Source organism: Centruroides sculpturatus, unplaced genomic scaffold (genome assembly GCF_000671375.1).
Source record: "Centruroides sculpturatus isolate CEXI.00-Female unplaced genomic scaffold, Cexi_2.0 scaffold195, whole genome shotgun sequence".
NCBI classification, from domain to species: Eukaryota; Metazoa; Arthropoda; class Arachnida; order Scorpiones; family Buthidae; genus Centruroides; species Centruroides sculpturatus.
Window position 1 is genome coordinate 835,032 of NW_019384511.1, and position 25,345 is coordinate 860,376.

Sequence of the window (25,345 nt, forward strand, 5' to 3'; positions counted from 1 at the left end):
TTTTTTACCTTTACATGTATACACCTACAGTCCCGGTTATACGGTATGTGTAAACAGATCAATAGCTGAATCCCTTCTTCAAATATTTAAAGAGTTTGCAGGTTTTCTGTTTCCATTTTTATATATTATATTTGTAATATATATCCATTTCGTAAAACTGATTAATTCTAGTCTTTTGTTCGATTTGTTCTTTAGTATTATGATGTTCTATGGTTCACATTGCGCCAAAACTTGTTGGCGCCCTTAGCTATAATGATATGCAAGTCGTTAAGTCGTTTTAATTGATTCAGTTTCTTGTGTATTATCAGTATTATGAGAACTACAACACGAATACGATTGTTTGTTTCACTAATTGTGAATATTTTAAATACAATAGATTAATTGATGTGAAGTAAATCACATCCCATTAAAAATACTTAAAATGATGCTTCAAAATACTTATTTACGCTGATTTCTTATGGATTTAAATAAAGATGACATTTTTCTTTCCATTTTTCCTAATTTCTTTAAATTAATCGAACACAGAAATTCGTATGTGAGTCACATCGATGTAGATATAAATGAACTATGATCCATTGTTATACCAACCACCCTCTATCCCTCGGCTCCCTGTGGTATTCGGTTGGAAACGCTTTGTTATGCAGCATGTTGCCGAGTTCTCTTACTGAGTCGTCATCTAAAGACTTCCGACACAGCTGTATTGTAAATAAAAGATATGCAGTTAAGAATTTTTTGAACTGTTAAGTCAAATTATAGGAGACATTTGTGTTCTTAGTTGATTCACAGGTATAGTTAAGCATAGGAAACGGGAATAACTTTCTTTTTTATTAGTTTTTACATTTGCATTCACAAAGCAATGTTGTTACATTATAATCTCATTTGTGCTGATCAGTTGAATGCGAGTAAACACATTTATAAGATGTATGGATTCAGTGGTTGAGTTTTTTATTCATTGTAATCTCGTTAAATCGGAAGGAGTTCTATTATATCTTAACTACCTATAGAAATTCGGTGGAGGTTGTATGATTAACGTTTGGTTTGAACAATTTACATTTCATTCCCATAAACCGCTGATTGCTAAATGGAGGGGAATATATATGTATATAATTAGTATTTTATTACAATATATAGAACTAAAATTTTTTAATAAGGAAATACAGAAGAAACTAAAAGTAAACTTTTCAAACGTGTTATTTAACAAATTTGGATGTTTCAGCTGTACTTAGTCAATTATGAATAATATCCATCCACGATTAATGAAACTCAACATTACCTTTCTGAATGGGCATATTAAAGTCGACTTTAAAAACACACACGCTAGCCCTTTTGAGATATAATACTTCAAAAGAAAAAATTACATAATAAATGAGTATATATACGGTTGGAATTACTTAAGTATCATCTCTTTTTAAGTCTTGGGTGCGTCACTACTAAGCCTCTTATTAAGTAACATTTCTTAGAGCTTACTTAATAACTATTGCCATTTTATATTAATGGAGATCGTCCTTGAGTAAAAAATGTTTATTACTCATGGGTAAATCTTTAGATATTTTATTTTAAATGACATTTTTAAGAATAAATTTCACCCGTAAATTTTCATAATGAAAACATCTCATACATAAATCATTTAAAATATTACTAAATTGTACCCACTGTTCTTCAAAATTCGAGCTAGGAAAGCTTTGTATTCGTGCAATTTATCAACTTCATTCTTAGTAAATTTGATTTCCGCGAAATTCTTTCCGTCTACCTTTTATCCTCCCATTTCAAACTCCCTATAGAAGTTGTTACATTATCCTATCATTGTCCATATGAAGTTTACAGTGTAGGAATGCCGAAGAGAGAAAATTGCTGTTTCCCCGCAGGGATATTACTACCCAGACGTCCTAATGACGTCTTCCCTCCCTGATTTTTTCTGTCGTTTTGACGATGACGGCTTTCGCAGAGAAAGTTCTCCAGAGGAATGTTGTTGGGACAAGATCTATAAGAATGACAAAGGAAAAGATGTTCGAGATTGTTCCGTAAAAACAGTAGACAAGTAGACAATTGGAATTCGATATTTAAATATATTCCATTCAAACGTTTACAAACATGCTAATATTTTTTTTAATGCGAAGCCAATGTAGTTCGGGTTTGTCTGTATTATCTTTCACGCCATTCTGATTTAGCATTGTGGTGCTTACTATTACACTATAGGTTGATTACGTAAAAGTCAAATTCATTCAAAATGCAGCCACACCAATTTAGCGTATGGATAGAAAGGACAATAGTTAGCGTGTGACAGGAAACGCCATTTCCCGAACTCCTGTCACGTGGTATTATTATTATCCTACAGGAAACTCCAGCTGTTTCCGCACTACCAAATTAAACGTGGAATGTAATACGGATTATACTAAGTAGTTATAAGTTTATATCTCATTTAAAGATTTCGCGCCAATGATAATTTAAGGTAAATTCATCTTAAAAGAATTTATGAACTTACAATTTTTGAATCGTTTTGTCGTCATACTTTTTATCTAATATAACATAAAAGTTTTTAAAAACGCTCACAATTTCAAATGCCGGATCTTGAAACGGATTCTTTTATTACAGTTACGATATTTGATATTTTATAATACCAAAATTACACATCATTATTTCAATTTTTTCATACTTTGTTTAACATAAATTCATTTAAAATGACTTTGCGTAACATAAAATTTGATCTCTTCAATATAATTGGAACAGTTATACTGTACTAGATGCTTATTAATCATACAATATTACAGTTAATTATTTTATATAATAATAGGCCTATATATTCATGTTAGTCTGTGTCTAAACAGATTTTTTAAACTCTTATGAAATATTCTAAAGATATTGTAATGTTGAAACAATTTATACACGCACTTTCAAAAATATTTTTGAGCCTAAAAAAATAATGTGAAAATATAATTCTTTTTTTATATTTTTGATTCATAACTTTTTCTATAATAAGCAACACTTAGGGGGCCAGGAAAGTGTTTATAATCTATAGTTTTTGTTGTCAAATGGACTTTCTTCTCCGACCATTACCGATAAATAGCCGTACATTATTACAGATAATAATTTCCTTTTTCCAATCCTTTGAGGATGGTTAAGTATTACAAAGATTTCAAAAAAAAAACAATCTGGGGATATAATGTTGTTTTAATTTAATTGGAATTACTTAAAAATAGAGTAAACTTCACATAACGAATAATCTATTTTAATTAAAACGGAAGGATTTATTTAATAGTGAATAATAAAATACGATTATCATCATCATGATTATAATGTTTCTTAATTCTGTGCAAAATTTATAACGCTGTTAGTTCATTTTAAATTAGACCGGACAAGAGAAAAATGGAGAAAGAATTCTTTAATCATAGACTGTATAAATTTTAGTTAGATTATCATTTCTCTCAAGATAATACATACTAGAAAGTCAAGAATAATAAATAATCCAACAATAACGGCTTAAACGCTATCATCATATCATTGGTGTCAGTGTCTACTTTCTCTTCTGTATTTAGACCCTTTTTTTTTATTTTTTCCTAACAACTCTCGAACAATACATAGTCTTAACCCACAATAGTGTCATCTCCAGTTCATCCGCCATCTATTCTACCCTATAATTTACTGTTGGTAGTTGTCGACGCAATGTAATTCGTAGAGTGACGTCAGACAAACGCGTAAGTAACAAACAAGGTATGTAGGTTAAGAAATAGCTTTGACATAACAATGGCAGAAAATTGCATGTCGTCACTGACGACAGGATAATTAGTGAAGCTCTTATTAATAATATTTTGGTCATTTAAGTATGAATTCAGTATTTCCTGTCGATAACATTTCTCATATAAAATAAATAAAAAACATTTGAAGAATTAAACGGGAATAAATTGGACTCCGTATGAATAAAATAAATTTAAATTGCTTAATAAAAAAGGTAGTTTTTTTTTGATGATGCCGATTGGTTATTAGAAACAACGTAGATTGATCCTAACCCAGATTTACATTGATGAATGACTCTTAGTATGGATCAAGGCGTTTTTAAAACTCCTGCAGGCTTAATTCGCATGCTTTTAATCTAGGTCATTTTTTTCTTCCTTTTTTTTTATTTTTTGCTTTACTCTTTCCCTCCACTTTGATGTTTCATAAAGGTTTACGTTAAAAATATCCTTAAGATACTATATTTTATTTTTTTTATTCTTTGTTTTTAATACTATGAAAAATTAAAGTAAAAACAATTATATAATTTCTTAATAAAGACAGTTAGAATTATAAAAAATGAGTTTAATATATAAATTTCTGAAATATTAAATCGTATAAATGTAAAATAACGTATTTAATATAGCAATAAATTTAACTTAAAAATGTTAGTAACAAATAATAAGTAGCTCATGTGACATAAATTATTCAGTAAAATTTCATGATAACGAAAGCTTTATCGAATAGGATCTCATTCTTATAATTTCTGTTTTTTTTATGTAAATTGTAAAAGAACCCTTAAATAGATAAATTGTTTTATAATACACGCTATATATTGGTTTAAAGATTTTCTAAATGTTGGTGGTAGACCACTTTCTACTATCGAAACGTTGTTACTTTTCTAATCGTAAATGTCCTATTGTTATATAAAATTGGGATAAAATGCGTTTGCAGTGGCCAATTATTGTCACCATATTGTTTGATTCTATTGTTTCGGATCTTTCATAACAATAATACAAAACAATTGTAGTGTCAGTAGACTTTCTAAATAATGACATTATATTCCGTTTACCCTTCCCGTGACAAGTTTCATCACCTTTTCTTAAATAAATTACCGTTTCTTCTTTATAAATACACACTCTGACAAATAAACCTTACACTGTATAAGAAAAATGGCTTCAAGCATTTTTAGACGTGATTTTAAATGTATTATTATTATTATTGTTATCGTCATTATAATAGAAACGTTACTTCAATTTTTTTTTCTATAATTAAACTACTGTAGTTGAGTCTTGAATACAAACAAAATTGTCTAAATAATAATATAGCTATTCATAGAATATTTTAGGTATTTATACATTTAAATCCCTTTTTAATTTTACACGTGTTGTGGAATACGATTGTTTTTATCGTAGACATTAAATATCTTAAATGGACAATTCTTTGATAGCCACTTATCTAAATAGATATTTAAATCATTTCCAAGATACAATTATTATTATAGTCAACGTTTATAGTGAACAAACATACTTTACTGTTCAGATCGAGCGATAAACGTCATAAAGTTGAAACGTTTAGCAACATTGACATTAGGAAATATGGAATTAGTTTTGAATGATTTCAACCACCTACAACCCGTGTCATTAGTGGTGGAATTTAAAAAATAAACAATGAAACATGATACGTGTTCATTAAGAACTTTCCTGTCAGCAGTTATCTTCTGGAAAGAAAGATAAATGATTACGAAGCTGTTATTAATCTAGCAAAATTATAGATCATATTTTTGTCAGTAGATAACAGCTATTATCCCTGTATTAACCGTTTGAAATATTTTTCTTGGTATACCTAAGTTAAGGTTGTTGTATTAATGATATATCCTAGCTTTTCTCAATAATAAAATAAATTATACAAACCAGTAAGATCTAGGTGGAAAACCAAACTCATTCATTCTTCTATTTTTGTGATTTACAATTTAATTTACATTGTGAAGTTTTTTCGTTATCAAGAAAATATATGAACAATTGTTTGAAATTGGTTTATCTGGATGATAATACAGGTGTACTGAACTTTGTCGTTTTTGTAATATCTATTGATAATTTGCTAGAGATTAAATAACGGAAATGTTTAATCATAAAAAAATTGTTACTAAATTCAATGTAATTTAGTTTTCTTATTATTAATATGAAAAAAAAAATGATGAAATTCTCATTTCTTGAATTGTTTTCTCGCAAGAGGAAGAAGCGAGAATTTTTTATAATAATATTTATTCTATAACATGAAATTACGATAAACTGAATAAGTTTTTAATTACTTGGTAAGTAAATTATAATCTAGTAGTAACTTTTAGGATTAAAAAATTGTAATTAATTGATATTTTAGGGAAATGAAATTCTAAAAAAAATTATTATAGAAATTTATTTCAATACGTAGATTATAGAAATAAATGAGTTAAGAGTAAATTTTTCTTATATTATTTAATATTGCTGATATACGTTAGCGATCTTGATATCTGAAAGACTGTTGACAGCAATCACGATCAGAAAAGAAACTAGTTATTAACGTGATAAATCCCTTTCAATGTCTGTCTGTTATATTCTTATATTAACGCCGAAACCTTATTGTGCGACAAAATAGAAATCTCGATTTATGACGTCGTAAAGTAACCTTCATTGTAAGATCTAAATAATTCATTTAAAGTGACAGTAAAATCGATATATAATTAATATCTGATTACACTTTCATTAATTTTAATTTCTCGCAATGTCGTCATTACCTTTGTTGTAATCGAAGGTCAGTTATCTGTCCAAGTTATTCTTATCTTTTTCAATTCGAAATACGTCTTGACTTTTAATTAAAGTAAAAAGAAAAATCGTGACGTATTTTAAATCTTTTAGTAAACCAAGAAATGAAGTTGTTAGGCTTTTAAGCAAAGATCAGACACTGGATAATAAAGAAAAAAATTAATTTGTTTAAAAATTATTAAGTTTGTTTGAAAGTATTAGAATTTTTAAAAGATATTTTTTTTCTATTTATGTTAAATAATAGCAAGCTTGACTTGCTCCGTAAATCATTAAAATAGTTGAGTAAACGAAAAAGTCTATTCATATATTAACATAAAAACCAGATGAAAAGAAGAAAGTACAGAACTAATTTTAGCTGGTTTCTTAATAGGAAATTGTCTTGGCGAAAAAATAAATTTTGGACTAAAGTGAAAAACGCGATTTAGACTAAATAAAGTTGAGATGTTTCGCTGTAATTACAAGCAACGGTCAATTGAGTTGCACGTGCTGTGTCACGCGTGACCTGGCACGGTGAAAACATTCCTAATTATAACACTTGACGTCTATCTTAAACAGAAGTAATTATAGATTGTTAAATAAAACCTGCTTAGCAAACTTATCCATATTTTCGTCTAGTCGTAAAAGTAGGCGTTAAATAGAGCAAATACAGGGATAAATTTAAATATTTCAAGAATTTCTCGATATTGCGCTATCTTCATTTTGACCGTATTCGGTAGATATTGACGATGCCCGAGTTTAGATAAATTGCATGGCGTATATTTTGCAAATCTGTGATCTAGTGAGATATGAAAAAAATACAAATAATCTGAGAGTACTGCGAAACTTAACGGAACGTGTACAGTATATAGAGTGAACAACTCGGTGACCCATAACATTACGCTAGCATTGAGGACGCATATTCACGCATTACACAGTAGCGTGTTTTCTGGCAAAAGAAAATATCGAACTGTTGTTACGCCATCCATATCGGTAATTAAAAAATGATAGTTGTATAGATTTTTCTTGTAATAAAAAATAATTAATATTTAAGAAATATAATTGTATTTTCACAATATTTACTTAAATTGTTTTAAAAAATCACCGTGACTGATTATAAAAAAATTGATATGAAATATATTTTAATTCGGCCAAATCATTATTTTTGACGAAAGAATTTTTAATAGTTGAAATATCACTTGTAACATGAAAAATCAGATTATGATGTGACAAGAAACAAACCTAAACGCGTATTAGTAGCAATTTTTCTGGTTTGTGTTTAATACTCACCAATTAAGTACAAAATATGATCTAAACAATTTATAAATGTCATGTTCCAGTCAATGGTTACAAGGTAGATGAACCAGGATGGTTCCGCTTCGTATTTGTTCCTCCTCCATCATCCATTTTCCTTTAGTAACCAGTCGGTATTCGGCGTATGAATTGGTTCAAACAGTTTACATTTATGGGGATCCCGGGTTCGGCTGGACACTTCTAATCACAGTCTCGGTGACCGAACTATGACCCTCATATCGTGACTTATTGTTAGGTAAACGACCAGGATATGACTCTGGGAGACACCTACAGGATCTGGGAGTTACCGGACAGTGTCACCTCGTAATGTTTCCTGAATTACGAGACATTCGATTTTCATTTTTTCCGCTTATGCTCAACAATGGCGGAAATGCAAACACTTCTACGTGACGAACTTACTTGCTTTATATTCTCCTATTGAGCTTTTGAACTTTATTTACATGCCAAAGAATGGAATTCTTTGAAATTTATCTTTATATTGTTGGAATTCATTCATTTTTAGATAACATATCGTACTTATAAATCATCTTTTATGCAGAAAAAGAAAATACTACTTAATTTAAAACTAAGTATATAAAATCTAAAAATAAACATAATATTTTAATAAAATCTGCTTGACATAATGTGCTTTGTGTTTAATATATTTTAAAGTATTACTTTTCTTCCAAATAAAGTTTTATTTAGTGAATGTTTTACTTTCAAATTTTTATTTGCACATTTTTAAATTAGAAGTATTTATTATTTGCACATGATCTTAACAGAATTTTATATATTGTTCTAAAATTGCAACTTTTTAAACTTGTTATACGTATTTTTTATTAATTTATTTTATTTTAATGTAGTTTATAATTTAAAATTAATAATCGAACATTTTTTCATTAACTAAATAAAGTGAGAAAAATAATTGCTAAATTATTTATTTAGAAATAAAAGCAACCTAAACATATCGAACATAAAAAAAATAGGGAAATACTGTATATGAATTTATAAATTTCAGTAAATACATATATTCAGTTTTTAATAACAGGTGAACCTGAAAATGTACTGTTAAAGTTTTAGTTTGAATATTTATTTAGTTTCCAATTTGTTATATAAGCTATAACGGAACTCGAACACAAACCTGAAGATGCTTCCCCCAACTCTGCTATTATAACCACTCCCTTACTTTACGTAGCTTTAGGAAAAGCGGTCGTGAGGTGCAGAGAGGTCTTGCAAACGATAGCATCTATATATAAGTATGCTATCGCTGAAACTACACGTTGCCTATGTTGTGGAATGCCGACTATCTATTTCTCTATTATGCATTTAGACTATGATATGATGCCGATTTTATAGGCTTGTAATGTTTCGCGAGTGTCAATAGTTCACATATTCTTGAGTTTTCGATGTAATTATTTCTAATATAAAAACTATAAGACTTACACTTCCTGGCTTTCTTTCCTCTCTTAAATCACTTCAAGGAAGACGATGAATGAGTATAGGCACGCATTGTATTGTAATATGATTATAGAACCGATTCTCTTTGTCTCTTCTGAGAAGAACATAGATGACAAGTTCATTTCTTAGAAGGCAAAAACTCAAACACGCAATATTCATTATAGTTTTAGAACAATAGAACTTTAACACGCTATGCAATTTCATGTGGAGGTGTATCTATCCAAATGGTTTATTTACAATTTACAAACAAAGTATTGGTCTAGAAAAATCACTTTTTATTTGAAAATCATCTTTGTAGTTGATAATTTTAGACTGTCATAAAAGGCTTTTTATTTGATTAAGTCACGTAATATTTTCTTATTTCTCATTACTTCTAAACACAAAGTAGTTAAACACACAATAAATATTGTATGTGTAAATAAGAAAACAATAGAATAACACCTTTTTTATATGCTGCTAGTTTATATATGCATATAGACTCTGCACTTAATCAGTTTTTGCCTTTTAATCATTTTTACTTTAGATACTGAAAATAAACTGATTTTACAATTACTTTTATTAAATAATATACATTATCATCCATAAGGGAAAATTGAAAATTAAATTATTATTTTTACTTTCTACAGCTGGATAGATTAGTCCAATATGAACAATATTTGTCCCAATTAGCTGAAGAGACATCCGAAGATCATCCAGATAATAGTGATATTTGCAGAGCATCGTTAAAGGCTACAAAAGTAAGTCAATTATTGCAACTATCTATTGTTTAATATAAGAAATCATTCATGTTCGACCTAATTAATTATACGTTGATGAATGTGATTGAAAGTAAGAAAATATCGACATTAAGGACGATTGTAAAAACAAGGACCTCTTACGATCTCAACTCATCCAACCTCCGAAGTTTACGTCACGGAAACGAGTTTCACGCACGTAAGCCATTGTGTTCTATCCTTGACTCGATTCAAGGGACAGCTGGATGTATGAGAATTATTGTATTTCCCTTATTTCCCTATCAATAAAAATATTCCGTTTTCGAATTTTTCCGAAATTAGAAAGCAGTTTTACAGAAAAGCCGCTAGAAAAAACCGCGAGGCTAATGACCCCTTCTGAACATAGATGTATACTACGCGTATGTTGTTATCAGTGGTAATAAACTTCGTTGCTAAGAGGAGCCAGATTGGGATGCCACAAACACTCTAGCATGTTTTATCTGCCCCCTAACTCTCCATCCCATGTCTGGTTGACACTTGCTGCTTGTCAGCACCGGATCAAAGGTCAAGGGAGGATCTGGATCGCATCACGTCAACATTTGTGATGTCTTTCGGCGCTTTATCGACAGTAATATCTCATCCGTGAATGTTTGTTGATATCATTGTTATTATATTCACTACAGATGGTGAAAAGGACAGAGGCTGCCAAAGAAGAAACTGATTTGGATAGAATACAAGATCTTTTCCCTAATGATAACTTGAGGCTGCACGATAGAGATCCATTTTCACCAGTATGTGAGATATTAATTTTAAATTTTATTTCGTATATATTTAATTGGCTAATTCTTTGATTCACAAAATTCATAATATTGTTTAAACCTAGTAAATTATTTTATCAGGCTCTTAAATAGACAGTTCATTCAAACGCATAGAATATTAGTCATTTATTTTATGATTGATTCATTTCAGAAAAAGAATCTTTCGAGGACAAAATCTGCAGCAGCCTATAAACTTCAAAAAGCATTGCCAGGAAAATCAAAAATGTTTCCAAATGAAAAGTAAGTTGGCCTAATTCTAAAATGACGTATTCTTTAACAAAATTAAAACCATTAGATATTGTGGACCATTATTACTTTCATGACAATTAAACGTTTTCGTGGAGTTTATATGGAAACAAAACATTTGATTATCTTAAGATCACTTAAACGCATTAATATAAACTTTTTAAAAATATTCTAATAATGCTAAAAGTAAACTGTAATTTTGAATCTGATTATATTCATAAAAATCACATTTTTATCATGGAAAACTATGTGTTTACTGTTTGTTTATACTTAGTACCGTAGAAAAGAAGGGTGGGGCACATGCTCGATATACGCCCACTACACATTGGTCAAGGTGGCAGGAAGTGTGCTATTTTCTAGAGCGTGGGAGATATATCTGGTACAGTGGTCAACCAATTTAATTTTCCTCCATAACCCTTAATTAAGGAAACTTACTTTTTCACAACTTACTTTTCTCTTTAAAAGATTATTCAATATACGTAAGAAATATTAAGAATGTATGAAATTTATACATTTATTTAAAAAATCTTTAAACATATTTATTATTGTCAAAAATATCTTTAGCTATAAGAGAAGATGGCGGATCGATAAATCAAATAATCGGTTCTCACGATGGCATGTGGTGCTATTCCTGTTGACCTATTGAATATCTTAATTTAAGCTCGTTCTATTGTTTTCTAACGAACAAGATTTTGTTATCGTGAGTGTCTCGCACGTTTTCATTCATTGAAGTCGTCTCAATGAGAGACAGACAGACACACCTGCTTCTATCAAATACGGATGTGTTGCCTTTTATTCCATTTAGAAACCTTTTTTAATAAGTCTACAAATAATACTACAGAGAATTATTATCAATAATTATTTCTGAGTTATTAATAAAAAAGAGATGATTATTAAATTGTAAAATTTGTTGACTAAATGCATTATTATTATTATTATTATAAATAATGCATTTAATTATTTTATTTTTGATTCATATTGTTAATTATTATTATGATATTACGAATGTAAAAAATTTAATATATATCTTATTATAATTTAAGTTATTTAACATATTTAATTACAAATAATATTTAATATCCGTTTTATTATTTAATTAAGCGGATTATAAAGTTGCTACTGTTTGAGAGTTATTGTACACGTAATAGAAACTGTTCGTTGTACTATGGCAAAATAGTTTGCAGTTAAATAATTTAATATCGAATTTTTATTACGTGTATCGATTTGCTTCATGGTCAAACCAATTTTATTTTTTCTTATATTCGATTAAAATGCCAAAATTTTAATACGTTTCGCTTCATTAGATTTTTAACAATTCTTTAATCATTCTTTTTTCAAATTGCCAAGTAAAATGAATGCTGCATGAAATCCTATTGATAGACTTGCTAATAAATTTTTAGTTATTTATAAATAAAATAAAGTTTGAACAACAAATGGAAAAGATTGCATTAAAACCTTAGAAATCAATTTCTAAAGAAATGATTTTAAACTAAAAACAGAATTCAAAACAGATAAAATGACTAAATGCAATATTGTCAAGTCATTGTTACTATTTCATTTTTTTTTTTTTTTTCGAAATATTGGGGAGTTTTTCAATTTTAAAAATAAATTTTAGTTTATTCTTATTAAATATTTAAACTATTAGTTCAGTCTTTTCTTTTTTATATTTTAAAACTTTGAGAATTTTTAACTGAATGTGTATTTTTCATCTTTTGAAAATTCAGTAAATGAATAGCTTTTGTTAAAATAAAATTGAGTGTTTCAGGTATACAAATTTCATCATTATTTATCATTTAGTATTGCAAATCTTATCCAATATTTTAATGCAATATTTGTACATTATTATCTAGGTAATTTAAAAAATTTGAGTGGAATTTTTTAAAATTACGTAGCTAACTATTTTTTTTTATAATATATTTTATACAAATTTTAATATTGAACTATTTTTTTAATAATAGACTACTAAATTCAATTATAAAAACTTTAAAAAACCAAATTTAAAATAATTTCATCTGTTATCAGTTATAATAATTAGTTTTTAACAACTTAAATTGTAATAAATGTTGTTACAATGAACAAAAATCCAATGTAATTAATAAGGTAAATTATAATGACTTCACGTTTTAATTATATTTGGAAATGAAAATTTTGCTTACTTTATTATATGCTACCTTAGCTTTTAATACTAAATATTACTTTATAAAATTGAAAGAAAAAAAGGCATATTATAGTGTCTGTATAGAAATTTATTATAAAATGTTAATTTTTGTTATATGCAGCTTGAGTTGGTGTTTAATTCGTTTTAATTTTTAGTTGATTAATCAATATTTGGCCATTTGCAAAAGTCTTTAACTTCTCTTAGATGAAATGATGCGAATCAGAAGAGAGTAACTATCTTAAGGAAATGTCAATCATTTCATAATTTAAAGAATGTATACAGGAAGTGGAACGGTTAATTCCGTTTGTGACGTCAATTTAACACATGTGAAATGTGTTCTGGTCATTAACCAGCCATAATTCGCGCCTGATGGTGTATGATACAGATAATATATATCCCATATGTTTATATAAACATATCAATCTATCTATTTACTATTTAATATAATAGGATCTTTTTATTAAATTAAAGCATCACTGATTTTGAATGTTATACTAAGTATTTAATTTATTATTTTTGAAATAAATTTACATGGCGTACTTTAACATGACAGATTAGAGAATAAAAAGAAATATATTATTACAGTACTTAACATAAAATCCTCAACATTAGATGCCAATGTAGTACATTAATTATTATTATTATTAATTATAGAAATATTTTATATAATAAAATTTAAAAATATTCTGAGTATGAACATAAAAAAATAAAGATAAAAATTTGAAATTTAATAAGATTATACGCAACTTTCGAAGAAAATTGGGTAATAAATATGGAAAACTTGAATAAGAAAAGAACCCGGTGGTATGCGTTGTTGAAGTATTGTTTTTAATTTAATAGGCCTATTTTCTTTGATAGCATTCTAAGATATGGATATAGGCTAGATAGAATGATTTGATATATATTGGTACTCACTCAATAATTGTTTACATATAGAAAAGAATTACATAATAAGCTATGTATAACCTAGCCTAATTTTGTAATAGACGATAGTATTAAAATATTTTTGATAAGGAAAAAATAATTTAAATTATTCACTTTGTAATATAAATTAGATACAGTATAGTTTTAAAAATTCTTATTCTTATAAAGATTGAATATTCTCTGCATTTTAAATATATAAGGAAGTAAAAATATAAGCGTAGCTCTGTATAAAAATAGTGAAAAAGAATGGTTATTTAATGTATTGCTTAAAATGATAAAGTGAAGAATGTCTACAGGTATTTATAAATACGGAGTAGTTAAAAAACCGACATATTTAGTGAAAATCTAATTAAAGTTGAATACTTTTTTATTACAAATTAAAATAGCTTGTTATAATATCAAATTCATATGTAATTGATCATCATAAATTTTATTAAGTAGTGCTATAAAGTTTTATACTGTATTTTATAACGAAGTTTTCTTTCGAAATTTTTAATTATATAGATTTTTAAGTACAAAATAAAACTATTTTAAGGTTTTATAGTTCATTCAATCGTACATTATAAAAAGTATTTCTTAATATATTTCCTTAAATAATAATGCACCGCTTAGCTCTATTTGGATAAATGACTTCCTGTTTTCTTATATAGAGACGATAATTAAGTAGTTCTGAAAAATCTCATGTTTTTGATAAAATTTGCAATTACGATCTACATCATAGCATTGCGAATGTATAAAAATATTTTTATTATCTTAATTACTCGATAAGAAAATGGCTTATTATTATTATCGTCGCAAGACTTTTCCAGTAACTAGTCATTTTTTTGAATGGAGATTGTTTTAAATCATTCTTCTCTGTTATTAAGACACATATTATATAACATTTTCAATACTCATAGTCAAGGCGTGTTTATATGTGAATTTGTATTTTTATTTTTAAGTTTATATAGTAAAAATGTAATTATAAACACTGACCAAAAATGCTTAATCTTACTTGTCTACATGTCTAGATTTAATATTTCGAAAAATAAATAAAATTATCTCATATAAGTAATTTTATCATTAATAATTCTGCAATTTTAATAGTAATTTTATAAGCTTGTAAAAATTCTTTCGTATTAAGCAATGCTTTTTAACGAGCAAACAAAAAGAAAAAAATTATCCTTTATATGAAAACTTATTTATAAATTTAAACTTTATTGTTCAAAGATTAAATTTTACATACAGAAAAGAATAATTTACTGTATACCCTAACATTTATAATGTTAATTAAAACGTGGTTAGTATTGAATCAAGATGAGCAATGTTTTTTGAGAGTAAACAAGTTTATTTAAACATTAATTATATGGTAATGAGAAATTGTTTGCGCTTTAATTTAATGTAATTCAATAGTTACAGAAGCCCTCAAAAGAAAGACATCATCTCACCACAGAGAAGACTTTCCAGACAAGAATGTAGTCGATCCTTTATCATGGAGGGTTCGGTTCAGTTTACAATGGTTAGTTTAATCTCAAAACTTCTATAGTTATCAGGAGATTTATATTGATTACATGGAAATTAAAAATTTTAAGTTTATTTACATAACAAAACTTAAACTTTCTTTATATTGTTAGGGAGTACAGAGCCAAGATAGACATCTGTTTCTTTTCAATGATCTTTTAGTCGTAGCTAAGCCGAGGTAAGCTATTTATGACTTAATAATTTTTAATTTAACCTTGTAAATAATTTAAAGATTTGCATAATTAAATAGTCTACATACTTTTTTCTTAATTAATTATTCTATTTTATATTCATAGTTTTATTTTAATCTATTTTATTTCTCATATTTCTTTCATTGTTACATATATTGGCTATTTCTATTGAAATACTACTGATACTTTGTTTCCCCCTCTTTCTCTGTTTAACTTTTTCTCTTATAATGTCACGATTCCATTTACAATTATAGCTTTCAGATAAAAATATATATTTATTTTAATTTATAGAAAATAATATTTAATATTGCCTATTGCTTCATAACCAAATCATAATACCTTCTGGTAATAAGATCCATCTACGCGTGTAAATTTCTAATATCTGTTAAAATTTATTAAATCAATAAAATTTTAATTTTCTTGAATTTTTTTTATTGTTTATTATTTTAGATCTGGCGGCACATTTCGATTAAAGGAAAAAGTATTGGTGTGCGAACTGTGGACATCCACGTGCATAAATGAGGTGTCCGAAATCAGTCTTTCTCACGAGACATCATTCGTTTTGGGTTGGCCAACTATCAACGTGGCTGTCACGTTTAAGTATGTTGACATTCTTATCTAAAATATCTAATTGATTAATCATTATCAAAAATAAATTTTTCCTTTTTATTACTGAAATAACATAAGTGAAATAAATACTATAACCTAAATAAATTCTATGAAGTAATCATCAAGTAAATAATCTTATAATTTTTATTTCATATAAAATAAATATCAGTTTTTAATAGTATATATAATAAATAAAAATTCTTATGTTTATATCTTAAATTATATTTTCGTTTTTGCGAATAATTCAGATATTTGAAACTTAATTTTGAATATTACAATGATAAAGTGAAGTAATGAATGCTAGTTATATAAGTAACAATATTACGTAAAATAATTTCATTAACAAAGCATCGTTAAAATATTTCGATTTGAAAAGTTAATCTAACGGTTCGCTGAAATTAATGTATAGTTACAGAAACTTTGAATTAACCTATCAAACAGACTTGTATTTGCAATATTAATCTACAGATAGATTTTACATGACTTTTTAAGCTTAAGAAATTTTCAAAGTATAATGAAATTTTCATTCAATAAAGATATCTTATAACACAGATAAATTGGTATATATATTGGCTAAATATGTCTGAATAGGTTATTTTCAAAGTTGTTAATATGAAACTATATAATTTTAATATAATTATACGAAACTTGTATTAAATTTCGTATTATTCTAGAATTTAATTCTTAGTTAAATAATATATAATATTTATTGGGTTGCAATTTGAAAAAAATTGTAGACCTATAAATTCCCACTGTCGTCCTTCCATTCTTCTGTCCGTCCGTCCGTCTGTCTTTCCTTAATGTCGAGAATAGTGTTAGATATATGAAAGACGAGACGAGATATGAAAACCTTAGGGGCAGGAGGACCGGATTAACTATATATGAACTTCTGATGAAGACCGAAAGTCACGTTATTTCAATTCAAAAATTTTCACCTGAAAGATGTTTTATAGATAACCTGCACGACTGTATTGTTAAAGGAAAAGTATGATGTACAGGGATAAGCTATTACTAATTTCAGATGGAGAGCATATATTTTAAATAAAAAAAAATTGCAGCCCGGAATTATGACCGATGTTACAATAAATAATTGCTCGTTTATATAATTATATAATGTAATGTAAAAGCGAATAGTTTGTTTAAGTAATAGATATATTAATATAATCCTATTATCAAATATATGTTACTGTTATTGTCATTATTTTTCATTTTTAATATTAAAAGTTAAGAAATTGAAATTGTATTTATTTGAAAATAATAAAAAAAAGTTTTAGTTATCGAAGATTCCATTGCTTAGTTTGAAAGCAATGGAATGTTGTGCAATATGATCTTGGTCTTGATTGTAAAATGTTTTGCTGAATTTAAGGAAAGTAACTTCTTTGAACCAAATCGAAGTAGACGTGCAATTTCTTTAAAACTACATTTACTATGACTTATTGTTATGGCCAGTTCGTGTCTACGAATCCCGTCGATTCTTTAGCCCCTAGAGCTTTTGGCTGAATGATAGCAGCAGTTATGATAATAGAGGCGGTTGGCACTTTCTATAAATCTCTGTGGTAGATGTGAGGTTCTACATTCCTTTTTGTAGCTAGATACTTTGTATCTACGGGTCAGGTACTATACCTGATGGATTGATACTTAAAAGGTCTTGATCTTGACAATAATTTGAATCGCCATGAACTGTGTGGTAGGTCTAATCTGCAGTCATACTTAAGTTAATAAGTATATTTTTAAACTAATATATATGTGTATATATATTTAATTATTTCAAATAATTAAGATGCATGTCTCAACGTTCGATCAACACAAACTGATTCGTAAAATTTGACTTGCGTATAAATAAGTTTCATTTAATCCATACATCATTAACTGTCATGTTATACAAATCGTGACGGAGATACGATATAAGATAATCTTTTTTAATTAATTAAGAAAAATACGCAATTAAAAATGCTTTAATATTAAAATTGCAAAAGTCGAAAAATTATTTTAATGTGATTGGAAATTTAGCAGCTTTAGGTACATAGTTTTATTTTATACTTTAAAATTTTTATGGCTAGTCAGTCTCGTTAGCATGGACAAACTAAGCGAAGGTAAGAAAGAAAAAATTTATAATGCCAGGAGCCGCAGAGAAAACTTTATAGTCTACATTGACCTCACTACTTTGGCATGTGAAGGATGGTTTAGCCTTGGTTTATCAGAGCAAACGATAAGTATAGAAAGATTTTGAACACAAATGACTCTTAAAATGAAAGTTAAAAAAAAAAAAAAAAATAGGAATTGCCTCCGGATATAATAGAAGAGGTTCTCTCTGGAAGCCGATGGCAAAGATGTACTGGCTAATCTGTGACCCACTTACTAGATACTAGCGATCTCGAAAGACCTTCGCTATTTTTTTTTTTCTATGAACACTATAGTTATTTTTCTTTTGTCAAAAATGAATGCATACATTTTATTTATATTTATATTTTAAATAATAAAAATTATTATGAACAAAATATCATTTAAAATGTTTTGTTTCTGCCACAAGTGCTTAAATTATATAGTTTAATTTCATCAAGGTTAAAGTAATTTCTCGTACACTTGGATAAATATCAAGTGTGTGGTAAATCACGTTCATTTTTTTCAATCATCATTTTGGCGTCAATTCTATGTATGTCCTTCAATTTTAGAACTGGTCTTTTCCGTAAACAAATCTCACTCATACGAACTAAATAAATGTTGGCATTTATTTAGTTCGTATTTTACTAATCATTTATTTATTTGTTTATTTTTTTTAATAATTCCGAAAACTATTGAAAGCTATAGGCTAAATTCCCAGAACTTTCTATAAAAGCTGAACAATAAAAGATAATAAATCTTTAAAATTACAGTATTATAATGTTTTTATTTAAATATTTTTATGTTTGATTAATTTTTTTGCTTATTTTTCCTTATAGCTCTAATCATACTAAACAGTTATGGGAAGATAAACTGAAACAGTAAGTTTTATAATTATATTAAAAATTTTTATATTTTTTGTTTGTAAATTACTTTTTTTCTTAACGTATATTCTCATGTATTATCATTAGTTTATAATAATGGTGAGAAGGGATAATGGGGAAAATTACTTTAAATGTCAATTATTTATAATTACCATTCATTTTTTACTTTGTTAAATTCTGACAAATTTGACAAGTTGAATATTATTATTTATGCAGTGTGAAATTAATTTCATGGTTTTTCTCATTATTCGAAAACTATAATAATTCCAATTTGTGATGTCACAGTAATCATTGTTACATGAATGCAGTTTCCTATTATATAATTTGACACAACAAAACTACAAAATACATGATAATTCTTTGAATATAAAAATTTTAAATGAATTTAAAAAATAAGTATTATTATTTTCTTAAAATTTATTATAATAACAATAAATCTAAATGAACTTTGTTACATTGATATGTATTTAATCAAAAAATTATATACAATAGCTAATTAGAATATATTTTATGTTTAAAATCACAGGTTTCACTTGAAGGAATATTGAATGTAGTACTTTTACAGAATTCTAAAGATAATGATATTTTAAGTAAATTTATTTATGTAGAAAAAAGTAAATACATATTTCAATTTAATTAAGAAAATTGAAGACATGTCTGTTTATTCATTACATAATTCTTTTATTATTAAAAATATTTGAAAAGTTGAAAGCTATGATTATTAATTTTGTAACAAAAGATAATAAATGTAAATACATTTATCATAGATTGAATTAAAATATATATGTATTTAATTATGTTTACATGTAATTTGTTATATTAATAAAAAATTATATTAAAATGTTAAAAATAACTTAAATCATTGAAAATTTCTTTTTAAAAAAGTATTTTGAGAAATTTTGATATTCTTTTAGAAATTTGATTGATAATTTTTAAATAATCTAAAATTTAATTCAGCAATTCAGTTAAAATACAAAAGAAAATTATAATGTCTATTATTACAATAAAAAGATGAAATATATCATTTACTTTATTAAATATATAAAAATGAATTATCATCAATAATAAGTTATAATTATTGAATGTTACTTTTCAGATTAATATCAACAAGCAAAGAGAAGGAAGGAAAATCTGTCACTTCAATACAATTTAGTCTTTGTAGTCAAAACAGTAGAGAAAATATTGGTAACCATGTATGTATAGATTTGATTAAAGTTTTTTCAAAGTTTTATCATTATAAATAACTAAATTTTGATATATTTGTTACAGTATATAACATTAAAAGTAAATAATAGACAAACAGCAAAAGATTGCATTAAACTATTACTAGAACAATTAAGTCAAAATGTAAGTAACTTAGTTATATAAAGAGTTTTATCATAATATTCTTTCGTTAATAATAATTAAATTTGAAATTATTTCTAATTTAGGGAATTAATGAATATCAGTTATGGATTAAATCAAGAAAAGATGATGCTCCTTATCCATTAATTGGTAAGAGATCATTTTAATGTACAGTACATAGAAATTATAATATGCTTACCAAAATTTTACATACACCCCTAAGAAATTTGTTTCCAATCTTTCTTATCACTTTTATTCAAAATATATTTCAGAGAAATACTAAACTTATAATGAAAACATTTACATAAAATATTTAAACATGAAAACATGATTTTAACAATATTTATATAAAACATTTTCCACTGAAATATCTAAAATTTTTCTATTCTAAACAAAATAAGTTAAAATTTTAGACATTATCTTAAAAAAACAAACATTCTTATTTATTAAATTTATTACTTATTTGATTGTATCAGATAATGACAAAGAGCATTATTTCCTCCAATAAAAGCAAGAACATAAAAATACCCAAAATTAAAAACAATGTATAATAAATAATAATTGATTAATATACAAAAAAACAGCAAACACTTAAAAAATTTCCCGCAAAACACAAGTTACCAATTGGTACTAAAAACCAAGTTAAGCATTGTACAAGTTGTGTTTACATTTATAAATATTTCAAGTGCAGGCCATTTTCATATACAGTATATACACAGTTTGATAAATATAACTCCATTTTTATCAAAGACTGCATTGTAATAATATTGATTAAACATAGTACAATAAAAAGTAGACAGTTATAAATTTATCAGATAAAAATAGCTTAAGAAAAGTATTTTGTTTTTAGGATAATAATGATAAATTTAACAACATTTCTTCATTAAAAAGTTTAATTTATTTTAACTTCTTTCAGTTCAAATTTATATGAAGTATTTTTTAAATTTCTGATTTTAAATAGTTAAGATAATTATAAAATTTTAATTAAATTCTGAAAGCACATTACCATTAAAAACTATATATAAAAATAGTGAATATATTAAAGTTTTATCACAACTTCTAAATTTCTTTTAAGATACATCTTAAGAAACTCTATTTATTCAGATGTTTCAGAAGAATTTCCTTTAAATATACTATAATTAAAATGCATTCAGAGTAATTATTTGTATTTTTAAAAATAATGTAAGAATTTAATTAATTTCAGTAGATATGTATAGTTATATTTTAGAGTTTTGATAATATAGAATAGTATTTAAAAATTATTAAAAATACTTCGTATATAAATTGAATTTTTTANCAAATCATAATACCTTCTGGTAATAAGATCCATCTACGCGTGTAAATTTCTAATATCTGTTAAAATTTATTAAATCAATAAAATTTTAATTTTCTTGAATTTTTTTTATTGTTTATTATTTTAGATCTGGCGGCACATTTCGATTAAAGGAAAAAGTATTGGTGTGCGAACTGTGGACATCCACGTGCATAAATGAGGTGTCCGAAATCAGTCTTTCTCACGAGACATCATTCGTTTTGGGTTGGCCAACTATCAACGTGGCTGTCACGTTTAAGTATGTTGACATTCTTATCTAAAATATCTAATTGATTAATCATTATCAAAAATAAATTTTTCCTTTTTATTACTGAAATAACATAAGTGAAATAAATACTATAACCTAAATAAATTCTATGAAGTAATCATCAAGTAAATAATCTTATAATTTTTATTTCATATAAAATAAATATCAGTTTTTAATAGTATATATATCTTTTTATTAAATTAAATATAATATAATAAAGTATCCCGTTGTTATATAACGATTTCGGGTATATCGCGCTTTTTTTGATCCCCAAATTTTAAAAGCACTTGAATCAATAAATTTTAAAATACCAATTGCCATTGGATTTCTTTTTGCAACGAAATACGGTATTTTATTCCTACCATTGTCCTTGAAATGCCATTGTAGGTGAAACAATAAATTAGCCAAGATCTAAATAAGCAAAACAGGTGGACAGATTATTAATTAAATCAATTATCATTTATGTTTCCTTTTGATATTAAAAGTTGTTTATTTATTGGTTGTTACTGTCTCCTCATTTACAAGTTTCTGTGAATTCGAAATTTTACACCTTTATGTGAATAGACACAAAAGTCAATTCACATTAAAGTGTGAAGTTCGAATTCTCTACCGAATGTCTAAGGAAAAGATATTTTATTTCTGAACGGAAAGTTCTAACATTTTTATACAATAGTAACTTTATTTTGCTTTTAGAGAATTTTGCTTTTTTTTTTTGTTTTTTGTAAATTCAAAACTGTGTGAAGTTTATTGATAAAACTAAATACAAAATAAAAGCTGTACTTCTAATTGAAATCTTATCTAATAAAATAATCCTATTAAATTTTATTCATTATTTGAATTTGAACAAAACATTTTTTTTGTTACTTTGAATATATTGAATAGTTTCTCATACATTATTTTTATTACCTACATAATATTTTTAATAATTACATAAGAAATGAACATACAGAAGTATATAGTTTTATTCTTTACTATTGGTATATGAAATTCAATCAGCATTTTCATGAAATGCATTAAACAAAATCAATTTTATTAAAATTAAATAAATCATATACAACATAAAATAAAAGTTTATGTATTGATAAATAAGATATAAATTGAATATCATGTAATTAATAATTTTGAAATACTTTGGATATAGAAAAGAGATACAGAAGTTGTTATTTAATGGTAAAATTAATAATTAATAATGTAACAGTTCTTATCTTAAACTTTTTAAAATTTATCAGAGTACTGGTATTTTATTTTTATAGAAACTGTTAAAATAAGTTATTTTTTCATTGTGGGTATATTCATAGTATATATATATAAATTTAATTTTATTTACAAAGATGTAAATTATATATGAATATAAGAACTTTTTAAAGCCAAACAGTTGCCAGATTATATCAGACTATATTACTACTATTATTATTAATTAAATGATAAGTATTTAATTAATGATAGTAGTAGTAATATAGCCTGCTTTAATCCAGCAATTGTTTGGTTTTAATATATAACTGTTAAGTTTAGATGTTTATATTTGTATAAGAATTTTTTATTTATTCTATGAATTAATTCTTGCAACTTTTTAACTTTTGTTAAATAGAGAAACTTTTTATTAAATATAATTATTATGCAGATTTAAATATATTTTCTTTCAAAAATTGGACAGTATTTTCATAATAAGTATATTATAATTTATACTATAGATGACAAAACTGATATTTTAGAGTATAATAAAAAAAAAATTAGTGTTTTTAGCACAGAGTATAAATTAAACTTGATATTATTGAAATACAATATTTTAACTTAATCGATGATGTTTAGTAAAAATGTTTTTTAATTTTTAATTTAATTATAAAATTGTTAAAAATTCTAATAAGTTATAATTTGTATACTTTTTTGTAAAACAAATAAGACCTAAATTACAATAATAATTTAGAAATATTATATTACTATTTAGGGCATGAATTTCCATTTTCCATCAAAATGAGTTTCATTCGCACATTACTTCAAAGATCGGAATTGGATTTAAATAATTTTAGTAATATTAGCACTGATACAAAATGTACTTTTATTTTACGGAAGAAAAGTCAAAAAGCTACATCATATCCAAGTAAGTTAATTTTTCTTCGATAAAATATTCAATTATTTTTCCATTATTGATTAGATTCATAATTTGATTTAAATTATAAAATACTTATATTAAATCTTTGATAAATAAATATAAAAACGTTTTCATGAAAAGTTAATACAGTAGAGCGTCGTTTATCCGAATCAATTGGGGACTGGAGTTGTTCGGATAACTTATTTTTCGGATAACCAATTATGTACGAAAAAATATATTAATTTATCCCGTGTTGAAATTTTTCTCTGTTGCGTGTCGATTCACGTTGAATTTTCGTCGATGTTAAGCCTAACGAAGACTATTGTATCGTTAAAAATTATTTTTTTATTTTGTACAAACAAAATAAATATATTGAAAAATATAAAAACAATAAAAAATTATACTTCAGAAGTTAATTTAGTATCAAAAACGTAAAATATTTGAGTAGCCCAAGACATAGCCAAAGATTACAGCGCCACAGCACTGGCGAAAATTTAAATTTGTCGACTGGAATTCCTTCGGATAACCGACGTTTCGGATAACCGACCTTCGGATAAACGACGCTCTACTGTATTAACTTTTCATGAAAACGTTTTTATATTTATTTATCAAAGATTTAATATAAGTATTTTATAATTTAAATCAAATTATGAATCTAATCAATAATGGAAAAATAATTGAATATTTTATCGAAGAAAAATTAACTTACTTGGATATGATGTAGCTTTTTGACTTTTCTTCCGTAAAATAAAAGTACATTTTGTATCAGTGCTAATATTACTAAAATTATTTAAATCCAATTCCGATCTTTGAAGTAATGTGCGAATGAAACTCATTTTGATGGAAAATGGAAATTCATGCCCTAAATAGTAATATAATATTTCTAAATTATTATTGTAATTTAGGTCTTATTTGTTTTACAAAAAAGTATACAAATTATAACTTATTTAGAA

The 25,345-nt window shown here is 25.9% G+C and overlaps 1 protein-coding gene across 1 annotated transcript in view; it reads left to right on the plus strand.

Moving 5' to 3' along the window:
- Positions 1–24,462, plus strand: part of LOC111622430 (rho GTPase-activating protein 20-like) — a 67,898-nt gene extending 43,436 nt beyond the window's left edge. Inside the window, exons 5-15 of the mRNA XM_023364806.1 lie at positions 9,863–9,973; positions 10,633–10,740; positions 10,919–11,007; positions 15,488–15,593; positions 15,709–15,773; positions 16,237–16,386; positions 19,335–19,376; positions 20,476–20,572; positions 20,649–20,726; positions 20,810–20,873; positions 24,249–24,462. Of these exons, the coding sequence (XP_023220574.1) occupies positions 10,633–10,740; positions 10,919–11,007; positions 15,488–15,593; positions 15,709–15,773; positions 16,237–16,386; positions 19,335–19,376; positions 20,476–20,572; positions 20,649–20,726; positions 20,810–20,873; positions 24,249–24,424 (975 nt within the window). The 5' untranslated portion in view covers positions 9,863–9,973 and the 3' untranslated portion in view covers positions 24,425–24,462. The remainder of the gene's footprint in view (positions 1–9,862; positions 9,974–10,632; positions 10,741–10,918; positions 11,008–15,487; positions 15,594–15,708; positions 15,774–16,236; positions 16,387–19,334; positions 19,377–20,475; positions 20,573–20,648; positions 20,727–20,809; positions 20,874–24,248) is intronic.
- The last annotated feature ends 883 nt before the right edge of the window (positions 24,463–25,345 follow it).